At 45.8% G+C, this 12,182-nt stretch overlaps 1 protein-coding gene across 1 annotated transcript in view; it reads right to left on the bottom strand.

The window, feature by feature from the left end:
• Positions 1 to 1,269: 1,269 nt before the first annotated feature.
• Positions 1,270 to 12,182, bottom strand: part of ZNF697 (zinc finger protein 697) — a 39,635-nt gene continuing 28,722 nt past the window's right edge. Inside the window, exons 2-4 of the mRNA XM_049765973.1 lie at positions 7,181 to 7,418; positions 1,969 to 2,796; positions 1,270 to 1,911 (exon numbers count right to left, since the gene is read on the bottom strand). Of these exons, the coding sequence (XP_049621930.1) occupies positions 1,319 to 1,911; positions 1,969 to 2,796; positions 7,181 to 7,418 (1,659 nt within the window). The 3' untranslated portion in view covers positions 1,270 to 1,318. The remainder of the gene's footprint in view (positions 1,912 to 1,968; positions 2,797 to 7,180; positions 7,419 to 12,182) is intronic.

Below are 12,182 nucleotides of genomic sequence, written 5' to 3'. Positions count from 1 at the left end.
CAATAAACTCCTCCACTACTACAAATAGTGATGGGTGCAGAAATACAAAGTGAAGGAAAGCGAGACACCAGAAAAATACTCCCCAATGTGAACATTTGCCTTCATGGATTTCTCACATGGTGCCAGCAAAACACCAAGCCATTCACCCTGGGGCAACTGTCAGTGGTTCTGGGGTTCAGATATCAAATTGCATCAGTCTGACTTGAAGAAGAAGTCAGACAGAGCTGGGATCACCCCATCTCTCTGCACTGAAAAGTGTGTCTGAGCCCAGTACCAACCAGGTTATCTTCATGACGCAGCATGAGGCTGAAATATTATAAAGAAAAGAGCCAACACCAGGGCCAGCATTCCCTAGGATATCTGAATACTAGTTATATATGAATAACTTTCTACGGAGTGTCACCCTGACAACATAGGGTAGGGAGAGCCTGTCTGCCCAGTTATTCCTGGAGGCTTCAAAAAATAGTAGCTAGACTGAGAGAAAGAGAACAGAATACACAACACTTTGACCAAGTTCTCCCTACATGGGTTGGGAGCAAACACTGACTTAACATGGGTTGCTAGACTCATCCCTCAAGGCACACCCTCTTCCTAAGTTCCGAATCCCACAACTACCAGCAGCCTGGTCTCCCTATTGCCTGTCCTATTAACCCTTCCCCCCTACACACACACACACACACACACACACACACACACACACACACACACACACACACACCACTCCTTCTTCAAGACTCTTAAAGTGTCTGCTCCTCCATCCATCCTCTTCATGAGGGCTTCAAGTAGTAAAACTTGAGAAGCCATCGCTTATGCACTGTCCCAAACGTTACTTTGCTGGGAAGACAGGTCAAATATAGCACCCCAAAAGAACAACTCCTATTAGATCCTCCCCTTCATGACCTTCTAACAAACACCAAAAGGCTCTCTTGCCAATGATTCCTTCTGCCTTTTCAACACTGCCTCCTGCAGCATGTGACCCAGACAGAACAGGGCTAAGCAAGCTGTGGTCCTGAGGGAGGCCCCAACACAAGTTGTGTGACCTTGGCCCAATTGCTGGGTGGTCCCAGCTCAGGTGCAGCACAGTCCCACATGGTCCAGCCCAGATGCATGCAGTGTGGTCCCAGTCCAGGTCCAGCGCAGTCCAGTCCAAGTGCAGCACAACCCTAGATTGGTTGCAACTCAGATGCAACTCGGTCCAGCACATGTGCAACGCAGAGCTAGCCAGCTGCAGCGCAGTCCAGCCTAGGTGCAGCTCTGTCCTTGCCCAGGTGCAGCATGGTCCGTCCCAGGTACAGGGCAGCCCTAGATGGGTCCAGCCCTAGCAGAGGCTCATCTTCTGGTGCTGCGCCAGATGTGTCTTGTAGCGGAAGGCCTTGCCACAACTGTTGCACCTGTGTGGCCTTCCCCCTGCATGCACGCGGCGATGTCTCACCAGGTGTGAGCTCTGCACAAAGCTCTTGCCACACTCACGACAGGCATAGGGCTTCTCACCCGTGTGTGTGCGACGGTGCTGGGCCAGGGTGGACAGGTCCCCGAAGCGCTTGCCGCAGCGGGCACAGCCAAAGGGGCGCTCACCGGTGTGCACCCGCAGGTGGCTCACCAGGTGGGCATTGCGCCCAAATCCCTTTCCACACTCCTGGCACACGTAAGGCCGCTCCCCTGAGTGGGTGCGGCGGTGGGTGAAGAGATGCGAGCTCACGCTAAAGGCCTCTCCACATTCCCTGCAGACATAGGGCTTCTCCCCAGTATGCACCCGCAGGTGCTTTACCAGGTCTGAGCGCCAGCCAAATCGCTTGCCACAATCTCCACAACCGTGGGGCTTCTCCCCAGTGTGCACTCGTTGGTGGTTGGCAAGGTGGGAGCGACGGGCAAAGGCCTTGCCACAGTCCCCGCAGGCAAAGGGGCGAAAGGCTGAGGATCCGGCACCGGTTGCTGCACCTGTTGGACCTGCCAATGCACCAGTTGCACCTGCTGATGTACCTGTTGCACCTGTTGCTACTCCTGCTGCCACAGCTGCATGCGCCCGCCGGTGGCTCAACAGATGTGCGCTGAGGCTAAAGGCCTCCCCACACTCCTGGCACAAGTAAGGCTTCTCCCCAGTATGAAGCCTCCGGTGCTTGAGCAAATCCCCAGGCCAGCTGAAGCTCTTCCCACAGTCCTGGCATACGTTGGGGCGCTCCCCAGTATGCAAACGTAGGTGGTTGGCCAAGTAGGCATTGCGGCTGAAGCCCTTGCCACACTCCCCACAGCGGAAAGGCTTGTCCCTGGATGGTGGTCTGGCTACCACGGTGCCCACCAGGCCACCCAAGGGCTCCAGGCCGGCTGCCAGTTGGTGGTGGATGCGTTGGTGTTGCAGGAAGGCTGAACCCGGGGAGCAGGTCTCCCCGCAGTCTGGGCAGATGGTGGGTGCGTCCTGGTCTATGTCCATGATGCTTGCCACCAGGCTGTCCAGCTCGCCCAGATGCATGGCAGTGTTGGAGTGTTGTTGCTGTAGGCGTTGGAAGCGGCGGTGTGCGGGTTTGTCCCCCCGGTGCAGGATGCCCAAGGCCAGGTGGCGTCTCCAGGGCAGCATGGCACTGGGGGGTGGTGGTGACTTGGCCTCCTCCTCCTCTTCTTCATCCTCCTGCTGCTGATGGTCTCCCACACTCTCTTCTTCCTCCTTTTCTTTCATAGGGATTCCTAAGGTGCATTCAGGCTCAGCAGGGCCTCCCAGGGATGTGGCCATCTCAGGCACTCCCAATGCGTCTTCCTTGTCCTCACGGGGTGCAGCCTCTTCTTCCTGACTCAGTAGGCTTTCTGCAAGGGAAAAGGCACAAGAGGATAAGGCCATGTTTGGTGCTCAGGAGAGAATCCCAGAGAAAGAATCCCTGACTTCCCACCCCATACTCTGAGGCCATCTCAGAGACTCTTCTGAGGGGCTGGAGCGATAGTGCAGTGGTAGGTAGGACATTTATCTTGCACACAGCTGACATTGGACAGACCGCAATTCAATCCTCTGGCATTCCATATGGTTCCCCAAGCCAGGAGTGATTTCTGAGCACAGAGCCAGGAGTAAAACCCTGAGCATCACTGGGTATGGCCTAAAATCAAAACAAAACAAAACAAACAATTGCATCAAAGACTCCTCTTTGACTGACCACCCACCCAAAGAGGTAGGCATGTTCTGGGGACACTCAGCTGTCCCCCAGCCTGGACTCCCTCCTCTTTCAGGCAGAGGTCTGAGCTAGGCGGACCAGCTTGGCGTCTCCAAATGTTTTTCTGGCTCTAAGGTTTACCACAATCTTCCAAGGCCCTGGCCTCAAAAGACAAGCCTACTGCAGCCCACCTCTGAAGAAGCCATGGGTTCTCATTGTTGTCCTGACTGGCTTTTAAATTTTTATGGAACTGGTAGGGCAGCAAGTAAGTTTGCCTTGCATGCAGCCAACCAGGGTTCAAACTCTGGAATCCCACATTTCCTAAAAACTATCAGGAGTGATTTTTTTTTAATTTTTCTTTTTTTGGTTTTGGGGCCACACCTAATGACTCTCAGGGGTTACTCCTGGCTATGCGCTCAGAAATCACTTCTGGCTATGGCTTTTTTTCTTTATGAAGACAAAGATGCAAAGAAAGGACAAGGTGAAGTTACAGTGGGAAGACAATCACCCATAAACAGAATTCTCAAAGAAATCCCCTTGCTGACACCTTAATTTTGAATTTTCAGCCAAAAAAACATTAAGAAAAATGAAACAAGACTCATGCACAATTACTTTGTCCCTCAAGTCCCCAGATTGTAGTACACTATAACATTTCTTAGCAGTACACAAAGCAATCTAAAGCCACAAAATTTATGTAACTCCTTAAACATTAAAGGCTATAGTATTGTTGACACAGTTGATCATAATACATTACTTCATTAAGGATGAGTCAAAGGAGCACAGCAAAGACGATGTTAGAGTCGCGATTGTTTGCATAAGCCCAGCAAAATATAGGGGACATGAAAGGAAAAGCCTTGGCCTAAATACAAGGAGACCTTACCCCTGAAGTTTTCTGGCATAAGACCAATTCTAGGCTCCAGGTATACTAGGTTGGTTGTCCAACCCAAGTCATAGTCTGTAGTGCCAATAATGGGACGCTGAGGGATCGAACCCAAATCCGTCCTGGGCAAAGCAAATGCCCTATCACTGTGCTATTGCTCCAGCCCCAGGAGTAATTCTTGAGTAAGTCCTAAGCATGGCAGGGTATATCCCAAAACAAACCAAAAAATCTGGTTAGTCCAGAATAGCTCAAATTCACACTGAAAAATCTCAATATACTCTGCTTAAGAGCTTCTCTGGGATCTGGGGCTTTCCTATTGAGTGCATTCAGAAAAGGTTCTGAGATCGCAGATCCCATGTTATGGGTCACTACATGGGGCTGAGGGTTGAGGACAGCAGGGAATCTTCTGGAATGTGCCATGCAAAGGAATGTCACTTCACAGTCCTGGTATCAGTTTCAGCTCACTTCTGTCCCTCAGACTGTACAGAGCAGGAAACAGCAAGAGGAGAGAACCAAGGAGGTAGTGGACAGTTCACTCTTTCCATATCTAGATTTAGCAGAAGCTGTGGTGGGCATAGAAACACGGGCAACTTCCTTATCACCGAGTTTACCCTGCTTACAAATGGAGATAAAGTTTGTGACTAGAAATAGCCAAGACATACTCAAAACTAAACTTGGGACTGGGGAGATAGCACACCATTAGGGCATTTGTTTTGCATGTGGCCAACCAAAGAGGAACCCTGTTTGATTCTGGCTTCCCATATGATCCCCCAGCCTGCCAGGGGCAATTTCTGAGTGCAGAGCCAGGAGTAACCCCTGAGCACCACTGGGTATGGCCCAAGAACCAACCGATAAATAAATAAATAAATAAATAAATAAATAAATAAATAAATAAATAAATAAAGTTTACTACTTAGAGGGGGAAATAAGGGAGGCATCAAGACCAAACTGATGCAAGACTACTAAGTAGTTGGTTAGAGACAGAGGGGACCACATATTCTAGCCGCCCTGGGGGTGAGGGAAGAGGAAATGGGAGGTAAGACAGAAACGGGGGTGTAGGGAGGACAATTTGGGGATGGGAATCCCCCCTGATTTTATGTAAATATGTACCTAAAATATTATTGTCAACAATATGTAAGCCACTATGATCAAAATAAAAATTATATTAAAAAAAATAAATAAAGTTTAAAAAATAAAAAATACATAGCAACTCATCAAATATCCCATCAATCCAAAGGGGTATGTTCTATACGGAGTCCAGTGGTCACCTATAGCAGAATTCTGTGTCCAGTTGGGAGGGAGCTACCATCCAAACTCATGTCTACTAGTAAATCCATGTTAGGCTGCACTCGAGAATCATCTATGTAGGCCTGTGATGGCACAGAAACGGCCCAATGGTCTCTTCTAGAAAGATCATTCACAAAAAAAAAAAAATGCCACCTGTGTGTAAGATGAGAGACTCGATTCCTTTTTTTTTTTTTTTTTTTTAGGTCACACCTAGGGGTGTTTAGGTTTTTCTTTAAATGGGCCACACTCAGAGATGCTCAGGAGTTACTCCTAGCTCTGTGATCAGAAATCACTCCTGCCAGGCTCGAGAAACCATGGGAGATGCCAGAAATCAAACCAGGTTCATCCAAGGTCAGCCATGTGCAAGGCAAATGCCCTACACTCTCCTACTGCTCTGGCCCCTCGGGGGTTATTTCTAACTCTGCATTCAGGAAAGCTCTTGAAAGGCTGCTGGGGATTAAATCCAGTTGCCATGTGCAAGGTCCTACACATTGTACTACATCACTCGAGTCCCCCCCACAGTCTTAAACCGTGGTGTATGATGCTTCGAGATACAGAACTGAATCGGAAGGGAAGAAAGTTTCGTCAAAAATTAGCTTTAAAATGGTGATTTATTACCGGTAAATGTTTGATTTGTGTACCAAGTTTATATGCCTGGGGTCAAGTTAAAGAGTTCCAGATAAAAAAGGAGTCAAGAGTGGAAAAGTTTTAAAAGCCTTGCGCTAGGGACCACAGAGAGAGGTCCAAGGGTTAAGGGGCTTGCCTTCTCATGCAGATCACCCTGATTTGATCTGTAGCACCAAACAGTTCCTCCCAGGCTGCCAGAAATGACCCTGAGGCCTCCTCCATCCTCTGGCACTGTAAACCCAAGGAGTGCTACTTTGTCACTCTAGCACTAAACTGGCCAAGTCAGCTGAGAATCACCAACATCCTGGGCATTTGAGAGAAACCATTCCCATGCCACTGGGTAAAGAAATAAAAACCTCTGCTCTACAGCAGCCATCTTCAACCATTTTATACCTGCATTCCTATACCTGTGCTGTATACTGGTCCATGGACTAGCAGTTGTCATCAAGGTGTTAGACATATGTTACCCCTCCCCAAAGCCAAATGCTAATATAACCTGGATGGTGAGACCCTCCCACAGCTGAGAGGGGTCTGTAGTTGGTAATTAAATAAGAGTGACCTGGGGGAGGAGGGAGAAGAGAAATGCAGCAAGAAAGAGCAGAGACAGCATGGGTGCAGAGGCAGCAAGATGGAGGTAGGGCAGTTGTAGGAGGCTGCTTAATAAATTTAGCTTAAAAAAAAAGTTTAGCTTAGACACAGAGGGGACCACTTATACTAGCAGCCCAGGAGGGTAAAGGAGGGAGATATGGGATGCATGCTGGGAACAGGGGTGGAGGGAGGACAACATTGGTGGTGGGAATGCCCCTTATTCAATGTCATTCTGTGTCTAAAATTATATTATTATATTATATATAAATATTATATGTGCCTAAAATATATATGCCTAAAAAGATTTGTAATCCACTTTGGTCAAAATAAAAATTATTATAAAAAAAAAGGACCATGTAAGAAAAAAATTTTTTTGCTTAGAAGCCATGTGAGATCTACACATGGCAGTTGGGGACTTGTAATAATGACTGCTGTGGATCATTTCTTCGCCATTACCCCAATACCTACAGACCTACCAGGCCTTAGGGGCTGCAGGTACCAGATCAGGCCGAGAAAGGCATCACCATCCATCCATCTATTTCTACTAGGACTTTTTAATTAATAATTAATTCAACAGACATGTAGTTTCAATCTTTCTACACACTGGTTGAAGAACACCATGACAGACGGATGGAGAAATTTCCCTGGAAGATCTCCTTCTCACCTGTGCAGATGCTGGAAATAAGGGACCGCTTCACTGAACCTCCTCTTGTAGCCCGGGATTTGGAGACCATCTTCTTCTTTGAGTGACTGCCTCTGTGATAAGCATCATTTGCATTCAGGCCCATTTCTTGTGTTTCCAGGTCTTCTTGCCTGTTCTCCAAGTTCTCACCATCGGAGCCCATTTCTTTGTCTTCTGAATCCTTGACTTCACTCATGCCCCATCTACTTTCTTGTTCCATCTGGGAAGAGCACAACAAGGGAGATAAGTGGAGATTTCCGCATCAGACAAAACACACTGGAAGGTCATGCCAGTTTGAGTGCTGGGGTTCCCATGAAAATTATGACACCACCCAGATCCATATGTAGTCCCAAATCCAGGCAACAAATCTCTAGTCCCACACCAGTTTGAATCAGTTGCATAGGAGGTTGTTCTGGGTAGTGAAAAAAAAAAGTGAAAATTCATTTTGACCAAGCCAAGACTTCTGGACTACAAGGTGACAACAGTTTGTCTGCCTCTTACATGTGAATTGTAGGAAGAATATGAAATAAGACTCCTAAATCTTTTGTTGATATTTGGTGTATGGTTTTCCAATCTAAAGGCTACCTTCCCACCTTCATGAAGATGGGGCAACTTTGCCCAAAGTGATGGACTCCTGACAACCATTACTCAAACAGCTCAGTTCAAGGTAGTAAGTGACTTAAAACAATTATCACTCTCTGCTTTAGGTGTCCCTTACCCTGGGCTTGTGAGAAAAGAACTGAGTAAAAAGCCCTGTTCTGTGAGCTGGAGTAAACAAGAAGCCCCAATCTCAATTGGGAGCTAGTAGGTAGGTTTTGCAGAGCTTATAACTGGAGTTCCAGCAATTTCCACAAAGCCAAAATACCAGCCAACAACAAATCTCAGGTCAAGTCAATTAACCACTCATTGTTTATGTTCTCATCACTGCCAGGATGCTATTTGACATTTCTCAAGGGAGAGTGCCAGGAAGAAACATTCAAAGGTCACAAAAGAGGGACCGGAGTGAGAGCACAGTGGTAGGGCATTTGCCTTGCATGTGGCAATTCAAGTTGGACCTGGTTCTAGCCCCGTTGTCCCATATGGTCCCCTGAGCCAGGAGCAATTTCTGAGTGCATAGCCTGGAGTAACCCCTGTGCATCACCGAGTGTGCCCCCCCCCCAAAAAAAGGCACAGAAAAATGTACAGGTCCTGATAAAACTAGAGTACAAGGCTTTTTCTGATTAACTTTATGCTGCAGAGAACTCCTGCCCAAGACAATTTGGAAAAATAATGACCTTCTCCCAAAAGCCATCATAGACTTTTTTCCCTTGCATATATCTTTCTCTCCCCTCATATTTCTCTGAGTAAATTTATTTAAAACTATTTTACTTGACTAAAATAATTTTAATTAATTTTTTAATTTTTTAATTAATTTAATTTAAATAAAGGTACTTTTGGGGAAAAATGACAGTAATGGACGCTTTGGTGTTTGGGAAATAAGAACACACATAATGGGCAATAAACATATTTCCTTTTTCTTGTTTTTTTTTTTTCTGTTTTGGGGCCACATCTATAGATGCCCAGGGGTTACTCCTGGCTCTATTCTCAGTAATTATACTGGCGGTGCCTAGGTGACCATATGGAATTCCAGAGATGGAACTCTGGTCAGCCACATGCAAGGCAAGTGCCTTACCTGCTCACACAATATTGCTAACTCCCAGAATTAACGCCATTCCTACACACTTCAAGGCTATACTCATGGTTCTGTATAGCACAATATAACCTTCCTCAGAAATGAGGATGAGCTTCTAAGATTAGAGTGAAAAAAAATCGAGCCCGTGCTCAAATATCACAGGCAGATGGTTGTGTCTCCATTTGATCAGTCAACAAAATCCTGGTATGCAGCTGAGTTCTCTGAGAATGTAAACTGCTTAAAACATCAGGTTTAAGACACTCGGGGTGTTTTTGTTTTGTTTTTCTATTAGACTGTGGGAGAGAATGCCACTAAAGCTATAATCTCCTAAGAAGTCTCTCCCACAAGAAATAATTGGCCTTGAATCACTTCTCACCATCACAGTCTTGCCTCCTGTAGCTTAGGCTACAAGGGCAAATGCACCCCTTGAATTCACATATATAATAAATCATGGGAGGGCTGTGGAAGAGAGAGGAAAAAGTTCAAATGTGTGACTTACTTGTTTACAGCAAAAAGCAACAGAGGGGTTGGAGGAAAGTATGGTTATTATTTGCCTTTTTTTCAGTGTTGATTTTGCTTGGTTGTTTTTATTTGGGGGATACACCCAGCAATACTCAGGGATTACTCCCGACTCTGCACTCAAGAATTATTCCTGGCAGTGTTCAGGTGACCATATAGAAAGCCAGGGATCAAACAAGGTTGGCCACATTCAAGACAAACAGCCTACATGTTTACACTATCCTTCCTGTCCCAATTTTTTTTTTTACTTTTGCCAATCTTAGACACTTAAGAAAAATTTTCCATCAGTAAAATAGAGAAATCAAAGAAGGACATCGGCAGAAACTAAAATCTAAGATGGGAATTGAAGAGTATGAAGTTCAGAATGGTGCAAAAGCGGCTTCAGTTTTACCACCATAAAGGATCTAACCTGGGAAGCAAGGACCGCGATTCACCTCTAAGGTATTATTAGGGCATAAGGCAGGGGAGCAAACAGTGCTTAGAGGGCTCCATCTGTGATTCTTGGCCGATTAGACCATTGGTTCAGTGCAAGAGCCCAACGCTCAATGCTAGGGATACCTGGGATCACTCTGGCAGTTCTGGGGAGCTCTGGAGATGCTGTAAATGTGCTCAGGAGACCATGCGGCGCTGGAAATGAAACCCAAGTCATATCCTTGCCAGTCATGTGTCTTGATGATTATACTATTTACCTTTTAATTCCATATATATGGTTTTGTGTGGGAAGCTGAAGCCTAGAAAGCCTCTAGCAATGCCTGAGGCCTAACAATCTCTCAAGAGGCCCGAACAAGGACGCAGCCTGCCTTTACTAAGGTCAGTCTAAAAAGTTATGTGAGGCATTGTCACAAGCCAAAGAGAACACTGAGACCAGTAACCTTGAGAGAAAAATGTATTTTAGACAGAGCATATTCTAGACACATCCAAGCCAAAGGGAACACTAATGCCAGTAACCTTGGGAGAAAAACATATTTTAGACAGAATATATTCTAGACATATCCCATGGGTTGGGAGAAGTGATTTTTGTTATCTATGTAGCCAGGTGCTAGGGGGAGTTATGTTAGGGGACCATTGTAGCTAGACGACTTTAGGAATCTTAGAAAAAAAAACTTAGGCTGTTATCTGTGTAACTATAGGCCTTGAGAAGTTGCTCAGACAAACTGTTTGCTCTACACTTTTTTTTACTGCTCTGGCTAGCAGTTTCTTGGAAACCAAGAGCTATTTCACATTAGAGACATCAAAGAAAGAAATAAAGTTTTCTATAGATTTAATAGAAAAAGTCAGAATCGAAGTTTCCTACCAAGGGATGGCTGTGTAAGGTCAGAGTGGGCCACATGCTGTTTTAAGAGGGTTTTGCACCCCTGAGAGAGCAGAGCTTCATTCACAACTGTGAGAGACAGGGCAGCATAATTGGAGAACAGCCCATGCTCTATCGCCTATAGAGATGCCATCCATGGCCCAGCATCAAATCTATCTTAAAGATTCTGGGTGATGGGGCTGGAGCGATAGTGCAGCAGTAGGGTGTTTACCTTGCACACGGCTGATCCAGGAAGGACCTTGGTTCGACCCCCAGCACCTCATATGGTCCCCCAAGCCAGGAGTGATTTCTGAGTGCATAGCCAGAAGTAACTTTTGAGTGTCACCGGGTGTGTTATCCCTCCAAAAAAAAATAAGATCCAGACACGTGGGGATTCACTTTCATTCCTTTGCTACCACATCCTGGGTTCCAGGAAGTCTATTTTCAGGTAAGGAAAGGCAATCATGCTGTGATGAGATGAAGTGTTAATAGATTCTTTTAAAACCAGAACCTCATTTTGTTTGTGTGCTTTTTTTGGTTGGTTTGGTTTGGTTTGGAAGCACTCCTGATAGAAATTAGGGAAAGGTTGAATCTGGAACAATTGCATGCAAGGCAAACATCCTACTCACTATATTGTTTCTCTGGTTTCCCAAATAGAATTTTATTTGCACACCACCACATATGTATACACAAGCTCAGAATGAAAACAAAAATACGTATTAAGATGACAAACTTGGGGCCGGAGTTGTGGTGCTAGAGGTAGAGTGTCAGTTTTGCAAGTGTTAGCCTCGGATGGACCGCAGTTCACTCCCCAGGCATCCCATATGGTCCTCCCAAGCCAGGAGTGATTTCTGAGCTGGTAGCCAGGAGTAACCCCTGAGCATCACTGAGAGTAGCCCAAAAAAAAAAAAAAAAAAAAAAGATGACCATCTTTTGGTCACTTCAAGAAACCTCGCATCAACTAACTGCAACAATCGAATAAACCAAGAAATTATTTTCAACACAACAGATGACTAAATGGGTCCAGAGGATAAGTGATTAGGTCAAGGGTCTTCAAATCTGAAATGACATGGGGCTGGAGCAGTGGCGCAAGCGGTAGAGTGTTTGCCTTGCACACGCTGACCTAGGACGGACTGCGGTTCGATCCTGCAGCATTCCATATGGTCCCCCAAGCCAGGAACTATTTCTGAGCATCACTTGGTGTAGCCCAAAAAAACAAAAACAAAAATAAACAAATCTGAAATGACAGAGCGAGGATTAAGCCACTACAGTCTAACTCCATGGTACCCATTCTTATTTATTCCTCATTGTTTTTTGGGGGGGCCACATCCAACAGTGTTCAGTGGTGAGATCTGTCTCAGTGCTCAGGGAACCACATGTGCTGAGCCTGAAGCTTGGGTCTCCTGTATGCAAAGTCTGCACACAATTTATTGAGCTAGCTCCTCGTCCCAGGCTAAATAATAATAATAAATAATAAAAAATAATAAATAATGACCAGGAAT

Source organism: Suncus etruscus, chromosome 19, assembly GCF_024139225.1.
Source record: "Suncus etruscus isolate mSunEtr1 chromosome 19, mSunEtr1.pri.cur, whole genome shotgun sequence".
In the NCBI taxonomy this organism is placed as follows: domain Eukaryota; kingdom Metazoa; phylum Chordata; class Mammalia; order Eulipotyphla; family Soricidae; genus Suncus; species Suncus etruscus.
This window is presented reverse-complemented; position numbering and strand designations above follow the sequence as displayed.